Source organism: Phoenix dactylifera, chromosome 3 (genome assembly GCF_051530095.1).
Source record: "Phoenix dactylifera cultivar Ajwa chromosome 3, Ajwa_hap1_PhDact_Kaust_v1.1, whole genome shotgun sequence".
Classification (NCBI taxonomy): Eukaryota; Viridiplantae; Streptophyta; class Magnoliopsida; order Arecales; family Arecaceae; genus Phoenix; species Phoenix dactylifera.
Genome location: NC_143192.1, coordinates 1,621,704 through 1,636,587, shown reverse-complemented (window position 1 = coordinate 1,636,587; position 14,884 = coordinate 1,621,704). Strand labels below are relative to the sequence as shown.

The following is a 14,884-nucleotide window of genomic DNA, read 5'->3' as shown; positions in this document are numbered from 1 at the left end:
CTGAATGTATATAATTATAAATAATCAATAAATTTGTTAATTCAAAAATTAAGTTGCTTTTATAAAATACTAATAGTTTAGATAAAAAGCCTTGAAGAGGCTATCAATATGGATTCAAAAGAGGAGCATACCTCTTCTTCCAAACAAAAATGCAACAAATATAGTAAATGTTTTAGATAAGATCATATCAATTTCATAATCACATAATAATACTATAAAATTGTAAATATTAAATTTTGATACACTAATGTAAATGAATAGTTAAATAAAGATAGTGATTTAAAAGGGCAACATGACAACTATACCTACATATATAAATAGACCAATAATAACTTGAATGGAGTTAAATTGCATCGCACCAGGTAAGACTACTAAAGATAAGACGTTTTCACCATAAAAAGTCAATTTGTACCGACTAGTAGATGGTGATAACGTTGTAAGCATGACATGACTCTACAAAACTTTGGCTAATTAGCCCATGAACATATTATAACTTTACGCATTGATTATTAGTTTATATTTTGTATTTTATTAATATACTGTGTGTCATTTTATCTCGACTGATAGCTTTCTTCTCTCATGGGAAAATGTTATATAGTCTTTACATGCACCAACCATTTAATCATTATTTCCTAGTCATGAAATTGCAAATGCATTGTGCCTAATTAGGTTAAGTATGTATAGAAATTACACGAGTTAGGATGATATCGTGTGAACATTTGACTAATTGATTCAGTAGGAATACTGGACCCGTTGTGGATCATCGGGCAAGGGAGCGTAGCGCGGTCCCCAACAAAGGAGGTCAAGATGGGCGTGGCGAAGATGATGGCGAGAAGGATGGCACACTGTGGAGGAAAAGTGGTACAAGAACCCACTCACCCCTTAGGGCATTTTTTTATTGGAGGGAGTTAGGCTTTAGAAGAAAATAGAAATTGTTTGCCATTGAATTTGGACCGAAGTCGGAGCATTGCTCGAAATGACCTCGAGATCGGTGGAAACCGAGCTGAACGGATGGCCGGCGTGTGTTGGAGCTAGCTTTCTTTGGAGATGGCTTGCAAAGAATCCACTAACCGGAGAGTTTTTAGCAGAAGACCCTCTAATGCCTAAGAATAGAGAGGCAACAATATGAAAGAGAAATTTCAGCAGAGAGCAGTTCTCTGTTATTGATATTGCATGATATCGCATGCCTAAGGTCCCACGAACTACCTTTTTATATAGAAAAGTTAATTTTGTAATTAACTGGATTGACGTGATGTGCACCAGTCGCCAGGCAGCAGCTAGTAGTATGGCTCTACCGTGGACAGCGTACGGTACTGACCACGCGCCTAATGCAGAGCAGCCACTACGGCCAGTCGCTATCACGACGACTGATTGTTAGGACTGTCAGTCCTTATCGATATATGTTGATTGGCTCCTTAGTCGGAGATGAAGTTACTCACCTCAATTGGTTGGCTCCTCGGTCGAGGCCGAAGTTGTCGATCTTGATTTGTACCGAGGTTGTCGAGGTTGGTCTGGTTGAGATCAAAATGTTCAATATTTCTTTCATCACTTGTTTTCCACTTTTGAGACCGAGCTACATTCCAGTTCAGGCGACGAAAGTTAAGTCGTCACCTCGTTCGAGGACAGGGCTCTTGTGAGGGGGAAATAAATGTGTCGATTGGTTTTTTCGAAGCGTCACCAGATATGGGCTGTCCCGGGGCGCCATTAATGCAGGGCTATCCCAAGGCATCATTACTGCAGCGATCCTGGTGAATCGTTGGCACCGTACCCTGAGTTAATGTGTGGGTCAATCTATCCGAATAGCTGAATCGATACTCAATTAGGGTTGTTCGCGCCCCTATATAAGGGTGGCCCCTTCCTTCAGTCTGTATTTCTGGCTACATTTTTTCCCCCACCCGAGTGCTCAAGTGTTCAGGCTCCTGGATGGTGCTTGGCAAAATTCTCGCTTTCTGGCTCTAGTGTCCTTCATGCTCATGCACTTCTAGTGGGTACTCATTTTTTGGCTGCTCGGCCTCTTTCTCTCGTCGTCGTCTTCTTCTTTGTGCCTCTTTGTTTCTCTCTGATTTCCACCATGAGTGAAGTTGAAGCCAACGCCTCAGAGGGGAATTGGTCGTTTGACCGCTCTTCTCAAGCTCGGCAGTCGTCTCCAGTAGTTAAGCTCGAGCTCCGATTAGGCCCAGACTACAAGGTATCCGTCCTCACATAAGAAGAGATGCATTTAATTCGAGCCCAACACTTCATTCCTTCCATGTTCGTCTTCGATCTCATTGGTCCCGGTGACCGGGTCACCAAACCTCCTCCCTCTTGGCTCGGCCTGTACGAGGAGACTCTTAGGGCCGACCTGAAACTTTCCCTCCATCCTTTCTTTGTCTAGCCGATGAGGATCTATTGCCTTATTCCGAACCAACTAGTCCTGGCAGATCCTCATCGGCTTTCTTTCTCTTTGCCTTCTCTGGAACTCCCGGCAGAATCATATCTCCAACCTTGTTTGTGGTGTAACTTTGCATAGACCTAGATACTGTGCCATTATGATTATATGATTTTGATACCAGGCATTACATCTGGCAGGGTACGCCATCTGACTGAATTCTTCAGAATCCATATTGAACACAATAATCCCTTCAGTTCCCACCCAATGCAAGTTGCCATGCACTTCCCGGGAATGATCCACTGTACAAGATGTAGGATTATGAGTAGAAGCACTGATTCCTCTCCATGAATTTGTTCCCAGAGCATGCACCTCAAATCCAATTCCACACACCCTCGCTAGCAGTCTGTGCCCTCCGAGCGATGCGACCACCTCCCAATGGGTCACTCATCCTAGTAGCAGTGGGTCGCTCATCCTATTACTAGACTCAGGATAATTTGTGCATGGCACAGTGATCCACTCCTTCGTGCGAGGATTGCAAACATAGTACTGCCATGCTCGAAAACCTTCTGAACAAGCAAGCAGGGAAAATTCAGACTTGACAGGTTTCTGCACGGTTATCCAAGTTGATTCGCTTGTGTTGTTGCTGTTGATGAGATACAGATCAATGGCATCTTTCAGTGTATCCTCCTTGGGTTGGATGATGAGAGAACTCGTGGCTCGGAGAGCAAGGGAATAGATGGAGTCCGAGACCATGGAGTGGAATTGCTTGGAGACCCATCTGAACCGGAAGATGGATCTGGTTGGAAGCCAGAGGAGGATCAGCAAGAGGAAGTTGTTTGCCAAGGACAGCCCACGTTTGATCTCTTCCTGCTTGCTTGCTCCCTGTCTCGCTGCTGGATGCCTGACTTCTTCCATGGATCTAATCAAATCCAGTTGAAGTGATGGTGGGGAAGAGGGAGAGAGATGCTCCTTGTGAAGCTTTAAGGAATGGCAGTTCTACTAGGAAATAAGCTCTTAGGATCTTAAACAGTTAGGATGAATCTGATCTGTTCTAATTCAAAAAACAAACGGTCCCTTGTTTTGATCTCCTAATCCTTTCGGGTTCAAATATTATTCTGCCGAATCTTGATATTATCTTCTCTATGAGTTAGAAGATCTGGTGTGCCTCCTGTAAGCAGAACATGTATAAAATCCCAGAACTTTGTTTCTCTAGGTGACATCTCAAGCCATGCAATGTATCAGCCTAGATAAAAGTTGATCCTGAAACTTTATTATACCGGCCACCTGCAACCATAAGTGACCACCGGATCAGTGTATCATGGTCTTTCACAACCTTTTCAGCAGTGCATCTAAACAAGATTATCAAAAGCCAGTACATGACTCATCTTTTGATGATGGCTGCAACCAATAATAGCTGAGATGCCTGCCTCTGAATGCAAGTTCCATTGCCTTGCCTAACAGTAGTTGCTGCAAGACCAACATTTTTAACACACAGATTTGATTAAGCTAGAATAATGAAAAATCTAATCATTGCAATATCTGAATACAGGGTCTACTCAAGGATCTCCTGCGTTGCCATCAAGCCTTCTGTCTTATGTTGTACCTTTCAATTTTCTACTGAAGAAAGAAAAACAGTTAATGATATCATCTCATGATCACATGAACAAATAAACAAACAAACGGATCAAAGTTTATGTACAAAGGGCAGAAACTGAAACAGGAGTACAGGATATTCCCGCAGTTCCTCTTATTCAGAAAAAGAAGATTCTTCAACAGACAACTGATGTGAATAAATGATCCACATCACTGTCTTATGTTTCATATACTACAGACCATTTCTTCAAAGATGCCCCCAATACACACTTGAAGCAGCTAGCCATTGACAATAAATTAAACTGGTATCTATCAGGTATATATATCAAAAAAAGGTGGAACCAGCTAATATGCTAAATTTGCAGTTAGTACTTTACAGAGATCCAAGTCAGCCAACCAAAAGGACAAAATATCACTGTTATCTGGACAGTGGGTGCTCCTTTACCTCACCAAATACCAGGTCAGCAACATGTGCTGCACTCAGGAGCACCCTGCCTGTGAGAGACTAACTACACGTCTCCATCTCCATCAGAACAGAAACACATGATTGCCATGATATGTTTGTAGACAGCCCATCAGGTTCATTTACCCAAGTCATTTGTCAAACAGAATCACCTGATTAAGCTTACCACTTTCACCATCTACCTAATGTTTTTGCTGAAAAATTTAGATGTAAACTTTTATTGTACATGAGGCATTGGGAGCAGAGTGGCCAAGATTGCCAACTAAAACTAGCCTATATCCTTCACAGCTGGACCGGCCACCCGAACTCGATCAGCCAAAGATGACCTTCCTACTGCTTCACGAATCCTACTGAAGGCCACCTTCACAGGGACACAAGTGACCAGAGGCACTGTCTCCTCCGGTTGAATAAGACCTCCCAAAATACGGCTACCCCGAACAGGTTTTGCACCCCTGTACCCACCACCGGGCTTTGATTCAGTTCCAATAGAAGATAGAGGTCTAGTTTTCTGACTGGACAGAGTGACTCTTCTAGAACTCTTCTTGTGGGACTTCCCTGATGCTGGTCGGCGGGACTGAGAGAGACTCTTCTTTCCCAACTTGGCTTGTTGGTTGAAATGACCAGAATATTTCTTCAGTGATGGTTTGCTTTCTCTATCTGTACATCGAAGACCACTAGAATCTTCACCATCCAAGACTGATGGGTTAGAGCGAGGAACTCGTTGCATGGCAGTTCTTCTCGCAGTCCTCCAGACAGGTGGGGGTGCCGTTCTTTCATCCACACCAAACACATTTCTAGAAACAAGCGGATCAGTGGAACCATCTTCAAGCATTTCAATTTGGACAGGATGCCCTACAATTGGTTTGCCATTCAATCTGCTCATCAGAGAAACCAGAGGAACACGCTCACCTTGATAGCTTGCTTGAACCTTCAAATCCACGTCAAACAGCATAGGCCTCCTCCTGTCACTGAGACGAGAAGCATAAACTGGCTTATAACACTTGTCAGAATCTTCCCTGTATGCCCTTCGACCCACATGAGACGGGCCTCCAGATTTCCAGACTGATGGGGAAATCATATGAGCATCATTCTCCAAATCTTTGAAGCTAATGTGACTTCTCCCACGACCTCTAGCTGCTTTCAGAACTGAAGAATACCTTCGTTTACCATATCCAGTCAATTTTTCTGCACGACCCAGATCCTTACCAATCAAATCGACTTCATCACCAGCATAGTTAAACTCCTTATTATTGTAGAAACCATGTCCTGAAGTATGCTGGCTGGAAGCTCCAATTGTGCCCATTCTCAAACTGCTCCCCTTGGTTTCATATCTTCTCTCTCTTATAAAACCACTATGTTTATCTGAACTAACCACAGAAAGCTTTCCATCCATCACATCAATATGCCGCTTTGCTGTATGGCGAGTGTTGCGTTTCCCTTTCACACGCCATTTTCCTATATCAGCAGAAACATATGTAGTGTGCTCCTGAGGATGTACTTGAGGCACATGACTAGAAGGAGGCACCTCATTATTGTCCACATAAGTGAATTTTTCTGAAACTTGATTTGCCGAGGGCTCACAGCCCGTTGCTTCTGATGCCAATGACTTTGTAGTATCTGGGAACAAAACCAATACAAAACATGAGCTCACATGATAAAACCACTTGCAAGATCAAATAGCACAGGAGAAGAAATTCAAGAGGCATAAAATGGAATATTCAGACTATCAACAATGTAATAAGAGACAATGTCTGCTGAAGACAATTAAATGCAGAAGGACAATTATTAGCAATACTAAGATAAAATACAGAATTGAAATTAACACATCACAGAGGCTCCGCTAACTTCGAGTCTTGTAGATGCCAAAACTATATGGACCAATAAATTGCAAAATATAAGACAAGTTTGACATCCCAAATCTTGTTCTGGTTTCAGCTGGACCAAATGAATTTTGATTCAGCAGCTTTAATAGTTCCTCTACTTTAAGCAGTTCTTGTTGGAAATAATTAACTATGAAGGAGAATGTCAAAGAATGAAGTCTAAAAAATATATAAATGACCATCATATATTGTTTTAGGAGTCTCTACCTCTCTCTCACTCTTTCACTCTTTCCCAAATTACAACAACCACCTGGACCTCTGAAGTGATATTGCATATGTTGACTAAAGCCCATATGCACATCTCATCTTCTATACAGTTCACACCAAAGCGTGTGCCATTAAAAAAGGATCTTTTAGAAAATAATAAGTTGATGGCTATTGAAGCATTTGGTTCATCTCTTAAGCTATTTAAACCCTCCATTTCACCCAGGCTTGCTTTTTTTTCCCAATAACACACAAGCTCGCAAACATACAAACAAGGCTTGTTCACTATTTAACATTTAAAAACAATGCTTGTTTGTAAACTGCATCCACAAGTGCAATCAAGTTGCTAAAATATCATGTATTTTTAAGGCTGATAAATCTAAAAAGTATTGTGTTTGAAATGCCTGAAAAACCAAGTTTCAGAACCACAGCTATGCTCGAAGAATACATCACAGACAAAATAGTCACCACAATATGACAGATAAAATTTCTGCCTATCATCCTAGAGACTCTAGCAGCACAATCCAAAAGTTACTACAAACAAATTTGACAAACCATTTTCAACTACAATTACCGCCTAACATTTTTAATATTTTTCAGCGATCAGCTATAATTCCTGCCTAATCATGTTAAAGTATCCTGACTGATCATATCAATCAACTCTTACATAATTGCAAGAGAAACAAAAAAAGAAAAACCATCCTAGAGGTGCACATGCCATCAAACTGTACATGTTTGGCTTCTTTATTAAGTTCGGGTGCTAAATAAATCCCGTCTAATTGTTTTATTTTAATCAATTCTCACATCATTACACAAGCCAATAGATGTCCTAAAAGTGCATGCGGCGTCAAACTCTACATGTTTGGCTTCATAATTAAGGTGGGGTCACTATAATTAGTATGGTAGCAGAAGCATCTTTTCCTACAGCAAACACTGAGATTGTTATATTGTAGACTTAAACACCACTAAAAGCCACCCACAAGAGAGAATGGAAAAAGAAAAAAAAAAACTCAAACTCTATTAGAGAAGCAGGATAATAATACTTCATAATTAAGATATTAACTTGCTATGATGAAAAAAATATGATAACATAATGAAAAGCTGAAAATCATGTCAGTACCTCCTAAAAGATTTGCCTCATTGTCGATGTCAGTTTCCAAGTATGCCTTTCCAGAGAAATCAGACTCATCTACTTCCATCAACCCAGAAGATGCATATTCATCTGTTGAAGTGCCAGATTGCTGAAGGCAGTTTTCGATTCCAAACTGTGTTCCTGGCATTTTTTCAGGATATCCACCATGATCGAGAGAGTCATTTGAATCAGCAGGTAGGTAGATGCATCCGCTCCTCCTTGCCCGATGTATAACACCAGTGTGGTCCTTTTCTCCACGCATTGAAACAACACCACGATCACGGTCGGGCTGAAAAGAATGAGAGGGCAATTTTGTACTACTCTGTAAAACCTGATTAAGCGGTCGACGCCTATCTCGTTTTTTAACAAGTGACTCTTCAAACATGCCCCCATGTGATCTTGTCTTTTTATTGGTCAAGATATTTTTACTGCTACCACTATGACTCGCACCTCCTACTATATGCCCGGCATTAGAAATATCCATGTGATTATCAACAGACTCAGACGGCTTTCTCTTTGAGGGAGCTATTCGAAGGCCAAAATCCTGCAAACCTCTCATCCTAGGAACGTTTTCAGGAATATCCTCTTCCAACCCAACTTGGTTATCATTTTTTCCTTTGTTTATATACATGGAGTTGCCAATGTTCTCTTCCTCATGGGACAATCCTGCTCTTCCTGAAAGCATCTGAGTCTTGTGGCTTGTATGTTTACCATGCACTCCAGGTTCCTCATTTCTCATGGAAGTTTCTGAAGATGAGTTAAACTCTTTTTTCATGGTGCCTGAAGGTTTATTTGCCATACTGTTTGAGCTAACCCCTGACTTCTGCTGCTTCTTCTCAAGCTCTAGAGCATGAAGGATAGCATCCTCTCGGCGTGCATATTTCTCCCTTTTCTTTATAGGAACGCCCTGTGCAGCTTCAGCCCTTTCGATACAAGCACCAAACTCCCCACATCGAAATGCCTTGACACGTTTTGATTTTTCTAAGTTGTACCAGTCCCTGCAAAAAGGATGACAGCATGAAAAAGGATTTAGATGATGAAGATATTTCACATAAAGGTCTGCTTAAAGAAATTTTTTTCGAAACTTGAAGAAAAAAAAGGGTGGCAGTATTTGGATAGTCATTGGTCAAGACTGCTGGTACATTTAAGAAAAAAAATCATTTATATAAACAGAAATTAATAATAAAGAAATTAACCGCCAAGAATTGCATAGCTCTAAGGAACAGAAACTACATCTGCAAACGTATACAGGAATTTGAACAGAATAGAATTCAGTGAAAATGCACCTGACCAGAGAATTGAAAAGCCTAGTAGATTCAACTAAAATTCATTTCCACCACAAAAAAGGAAGCTAAAATGAAAATGGTGGCACTTAAATATCTTCCAGCTGATTTACATATAAAATATTTTCATTCTGATGTCAGTATCCCATTATAAATAAAAAAGGCAGTACAAATTTTCTTTTTCTTTCAAAACTGATTCAGCTATTACATGACATGTACTGAAAATTTTTGATCTCAAGCAAAGGAGACTGGATGCAATAAGGAAGTAGAAAAAGCAGATGAAAGAAGAAAGCTCAAGCAAAGGAGACTGGAAATAGATGTAAACCAATGTCAGAGATAACTTGGGTGGTAGTTTAAATGCCTTCAGCACATGCATGCTGTAGAAATTGTTCATAAAGTAATGAAAATGTAACAAGTTGAATGTTGTAAAGCTGGAACCAGTGAGTACTTAACTGCTGAAAAACATACGGAGCCCTAGAAATGCAAAGTAAAACATCACCATGAGCAATTCTCAGAAATCTTTACCTTAAACACTTAAAGTGCTACTACAGAAATGTTAACAAGAGGCCCTAAAAAATGCAAAGATAAACTTAACCACCAGCTGTCCCCCCAAATTTTCACCTGAAACACCTAGCTACCACAAGTTAAGCACGCCTGCAAACTATAGGTGCTCGGGTTTAGGCTAGTATCGCCTTTAGTCCAAAGGGTCAACATTTAACATGGTGACAATGATGCTGACATCATAAGATCGGGTAATTGCATGTATATATAACATGATCGCAAACTCGAGATGAGAATATAACAAAAGAAAAGAAACAAACAAAGCTACAAAGAAGTAAACAGCAAACCCGAGGTAACACAACAGAAAATCTAGTAATGCACATGATATCTGAAAACAAAATGCTACCACAAAACTGATATGATGCGCTCTCAGATTGGTTTCTCACTATCAGATTTACCCAATAATGCTTGTAAAGAGTCCTAGAGTAACTAAATACGCTTGCTCAAAAAAAAAGGCCTGAACATCACTTGGCTGCTAAAAACTCAAAAAGTCCCGCAAAATTGTATTTGCTGTCTTCATTATTTGAACCAAACTCAGATCTTAGTAGTCTTCCTCATAAGCATTACAGGTCATCTTAAAATTTAAACTAACTAGTGTTGGTCTGTCCAAGCATATATTAAACAGCTCTGAAATTGAACCATAGCCTTCATTAGCTCAGCATGACCTGCCTGCCAAACTCAACATTCAGCCCCTGACCCCGTTCCCTCCCCCTCCCCCCCCCCCCCCCCCCCCCCCCCCACCCCCTACCAAAAAAAAAAAGAAGAGAAAAAACTACCCAATCTCATAATTACTCATGACCAAAGAGGATTTTTACACCCAACTTGAGTGGATGCATCACCACACAGATTTTCTTGAAACTACATGGACCTATAAACCATACAAGTGAATGTTCCTGTCTTTCCTGCCTGGCTCAATAGGTTGAGCTGGTCTAACAAAAAGATATAAAAATAATTTAATATTTAAAAAAGTAAAAATAAAATAGCATTAAATAATAACAGATTTTCTTGTAAAAAACTAAAAGTTTGGGGGAACATGAGCCAAAAAATGAAGAGGAAGGCTATATTAACTATTGTCCCATTTCCTTGAGTTTCGATGACAACATATCACTTTTAGTTTATTATAATGTTCAACTTAATGCCTTTAATGTTTTGGTATTTTCCAATTTAGATTTGGGTGTTGATATGTGACAACTTTTAGTGGGTATTATCTTCTAAATTTTAATGGATTTCCTCATATTTCTTTTTTTTATTTTCAAATTCACAGGACTGCTTTGAACTCTAGGTAACAACACAACATCTATGCGCTAAACTGTCACCTAGCCATCCATCACCCACCTGCAGTCTTCTAAACAATGATGGGGACTTACAAGTGAAGTTGACTACTAAAGATAGCTTTTTCAGGAACCTCAATTTATAAGTAAATCATTAAACTGATATAATCTATGGATCAAAGGAGACCCTATAAGCCCTGTAAAAAAATTGCATCAAAGGATTTGACTATCAATATGATCAGTATATCAACAAAGACCACTTCACAAGATCTCCACTTCTATTGAGCTGAAATTCTGGTAAATATCAATAACAGGATACATTGCACTGATCGGTTGCAAGTTTCCAGTTCTAGTTCACATTCACATGTAAAATTGCATGTCACACTGGTCAAGAGCCTATGGAAACCATAACAAACATGAGAATCAACTGTTATATGTGCAGTCATATTTGAAATTCATACCCTAAGGCTTAAATACTGAGGTTCACCTTTCTAAAATTTTGTATCATTTATCACCTACAGTCCAGAACTACAATTTGAAGTGCAACAAAGAATCAGAACTACAAGCATAGAAGAATAAGTGTTTTCCAAAACTTCAAGAGAAAAATGAAAGCATATGAAGAGAAAGGATTAAGTAAGCATTAAATCAAACGCACTGCAGATTAAAGATTATCGTTAGTTTTATTTATTCAAACCACAGCATGCATCAGAAAATCTCGGATTTTTTTTTTAAAAAAAAGCTCAAAAATCCAAAAAAGGAAAAGAAAATCTCACACGCTGGCGTCCTCCCTTCCGAGGAGCTTGACCGGCGTCCCCGATCTCGGCGACATGAGATGCGACGCCGACAGCTCGTCGGGGCCGAGTATCCTCCCCGGCCACCACGAGCCGTTCCTCCGCCGCACCCAGACGATGGTCCCCACCGAGCAGTCCACGCCGATCCCTCCTCCCTCCCCACCCTCGGAGATCCCCATCTCCCTCCCCTTCACAAACCCCACCCACTAAAACCGAACGAAATATATATATATATGCGTTCAAAACCGTAGAAACCACCGATCCCGCGGCGGCGGCGACCCGGTCAGCCGCCGGAGAAGGCGAGCGCGGGCGCCCAATGACGCCGGTGGATCGTCTCGCCGTAGGTGCTCGCGGATCCCGTCAGGAGACCGCCCCCGTTCCGCTTTAGGGTTTCCATTCACATCAAAGAAGATCTCATCCTTCTCCGGCCCTCCCCTCCTCCAGTCTCCCTAGGGTTTCATCATCCACCACCACGAGCCACCGCCCTCTCCTCCGCCGCGGCCTCGCCGGCCTGGATCCCCTCTGGTTGTCCTCCGCCGACGAATCTAAGACGATCTCCACCTAAGATTCCATTTTTTTCCTCCTACTTTTCTCCGTTTTTTTCGTTTTTCTTGCAGGATTCAGGAAATAATAAAATAAAATAAAATAATAAATAGACGAAGACCAGGATCTCCGCCGCCTCTCCTCTCTCTCCTCTCTCCGAGGGTTGGTCAGGTAATAAAACACGAGCTCTCTCGAACCGGAATGGTCCGGTTTAAATAGTTGACCGGAGGACAAGATGTTGCGTACTCTAGGAAGAAGATAAGTTAACGTGGGTTCTACAAATTTGACCGTGAGATGGAGATCGGGTGGAGGCAAAGATGGGTAGTTCGGGTGGGGCCACGTATAATTAGATTGGAAGTGCGACATCAACGAGGGAGCGCCTTTTTCAGATAGTTGGTTGTTCACGGTTGGATTGAAATCTGACGGACGGCGCGGGGTCTGTTACGGGGGGTTTGTCTGACTTTGGGTCTGGGTGTGACGTCAATGGACCGGTATTTGACCGTTGGAATGGTCGGTTTGGTTTTGGTCGGGTTCGAATCCGGTTGGACTAAACCGGTTGTGAGTCTGTGACTCGCTTGGGCCCTCAAGAGGCCGGCCCGTTTTAGTAGAAGGTAAAACTGAATGATTGAGGAAGGCTGCTAATGCCATGGAGAGTGAATCATTGCCTAAGAATTAGTAGGGGGAAACATGTGAGATGCAGTGTGGAAGAGATGGAAAGGTGGAAGAAAAGAAATTTGATGGGTTATGAAGATAGGAAAGGATTGAAGGGGAGCACAGTGTTTGGAACACATGGTTCAATATTCGATCGGCACATAACGGGTCGACCGGATAACAAATTTATTAATTTGCTATCATATCCTAAAACTACTATATCTACTATCTACTGTTCAATAGATAGAGCATATCTACAATCCTGAGACTCCATTTTTACAAGTATTTCCTATGGGTAACCAAGATTCCCCTTAGATTGACTATCACTTTACATTTAATCCCTATTTATTGAAAATTTTGTTTCCTCTACTTAACTTACTTAATATTTTATATTAGGTTCCTGACCTTGTACAGACATACATATAAGTATATATATAAAAAATGTAACAATGATTAAGAATAGGCAAATTGTGTGCAAAATAGCTGTGAATGTCTGCAAAACACTAGCTTAACTATGTGTAACCCTTTAAGATCTAAACAAAGGGTATCAAACAAAGGACTGAGTGTTAAGTTCTCCTATTCCGAATCTTGAGAGCAAATACTGATTATCCTTCAATATATCTCCAACTCTTTATATATCTCAAGAAGTATACAAAGTCCCAACTAGTACAATAGTCTCTTGTGTGTATTGTACATGTGTGGCTCTAATTCTACTAGTATCTACTCCTATGATGGCAACACATAGGGATGTAAGTTCATCCTAACAGCAACTCTAGTTTTACAAATACTATAATCTGATCCCAAGAGTAACTCTGCATAATATTTAAGTATACCTATATCTCTTCATGTTTGCTGTCAAGTCTATGAAAAACCTATTTCTGAAGGTCTCTCATGTGCAATTGCATTTGTTCAAATCTAGCTTACTAGTGACTTCTATTGTCATAGCAATGATAAAGTCACCTAAAAATGTATCCATTTTTCAGATATTTCCAACCCTAATTGTGAGGGCTGGGCCAGCCTATTGGCCTGGCCCAATGCCAAAACAGTGGCCCGAAGGCCTGTTTCAGTCAAAAATAGAGCAGAGTCCTCCTCCACCACGAACTTCATTGGAGGCTTCGATAAACCTAGCCTCCAAATCTATATAAGGCCCTCCCAACTCCCTTTAAGCACCACCGACGATTGCCGACCACCGTCGCCTCTTTTCTCCCTCTTTTCTTCCGTTGAGTGCATGTCTTGGATTCATTTTGCTCGCTGAAAATCGAGGCCGGAGAGCTTGCCGGAACAAGGTAAGCTAGGATCGACTTGCTGTGATAGGACCACATGCCGGCCGAGAAACCCACTAAAAATTGATCAAAAAAATCTTCTGTTTCACATCTCCTATTTTTATTGGTCTTTCATTTCCCTTTTTCGACCGCCGCCGCCACCGGCGTTCATCGCCAAGAGCCCCAGCCCTTCGCTGCTTCTGCCCTGGCCGAAGCAGAACCCCTAGCCACTGACGAGTGGGCTATCCAAGGACAATCGAGCCAACAATCACCCTTCTCGAGGCTCTATTTTTGGACTGAATTTGGTCGGTTGGCTGCCGTCGGCGGTCATTCATTATTGCCAGCCACCACCTTCGGCGGACACCTTGCCGAACCACAATGGTCAGCCACCGATCCACCCTCTTCCTTCCCTTATTTACCAAAGAGAAGAAAGAAAGAAAGAAAGAAGAAGAGGAGGAGGAGGAGAGAGAGAACCCATCCCTCGCTTTATCTCTCTTATTTCTCTCTCTACTGAATTTTCTCTCTCCACTCTCTTTGGAGATGATAGACCTAGTAAGATACTTCTCTTCATAATTCTGGATCCTGGTGAAGGGCCTTGATCTATGATCAACGGGCGGCACACCGGCCCCCATCTTGGCCCTTTTCAGACAATATTAGATTCGTCACCTTCAATCTCTATTAAATTATTTATACCCTAGTTCGAATATGCTCAGATAAGTTTTACATTGATTAGACCAACCGGAATGTCGAGCACTCCCGCTTTGTCGGCCCTATAAGAATATTAGAATTAGGATTTCTATTTTTGGAATGATCATGATAAATTTGGATAATTTTTTAATATCAAGATCTTAGAAGGATTTTTGAAACTGATTGGACTGA

The 14,884-nt window shown here is 41.2% G+C and overlaps 1 protein-coding gene across 1 annotated transcript; it reads right to left on the bottom strand.

The window, feature by feature from the left end:
- Positions 1-4,061: 4,061 nt before the first annotated feature.
- On the bottom strand, positions 4,062-12,275 carry LOC103714526 (uncharacterized protein At1g51745-like). Its single transcript, XM_008801808.6, has 3 exons — positions 11,532-12,275; positions 7,632-8,641; positions 4,062-6,044 (listed from the first exon to the last, which is right to left on the bottom strand). The coding sequence occupies exons 1-3, from the start codon at positions 11,726-11,728 to the stop codon at positions 4,696-4,698; spliced, it is 2,556 nt and encodes an 851-aa protein (XP_008800030.2). The 5' UTR covers positions 11,729-12,275; the 3' UTR covers positions 4,062-4,695.
- Positions 12,276-14,884: the final 2,609 nt, after the last annotated feature.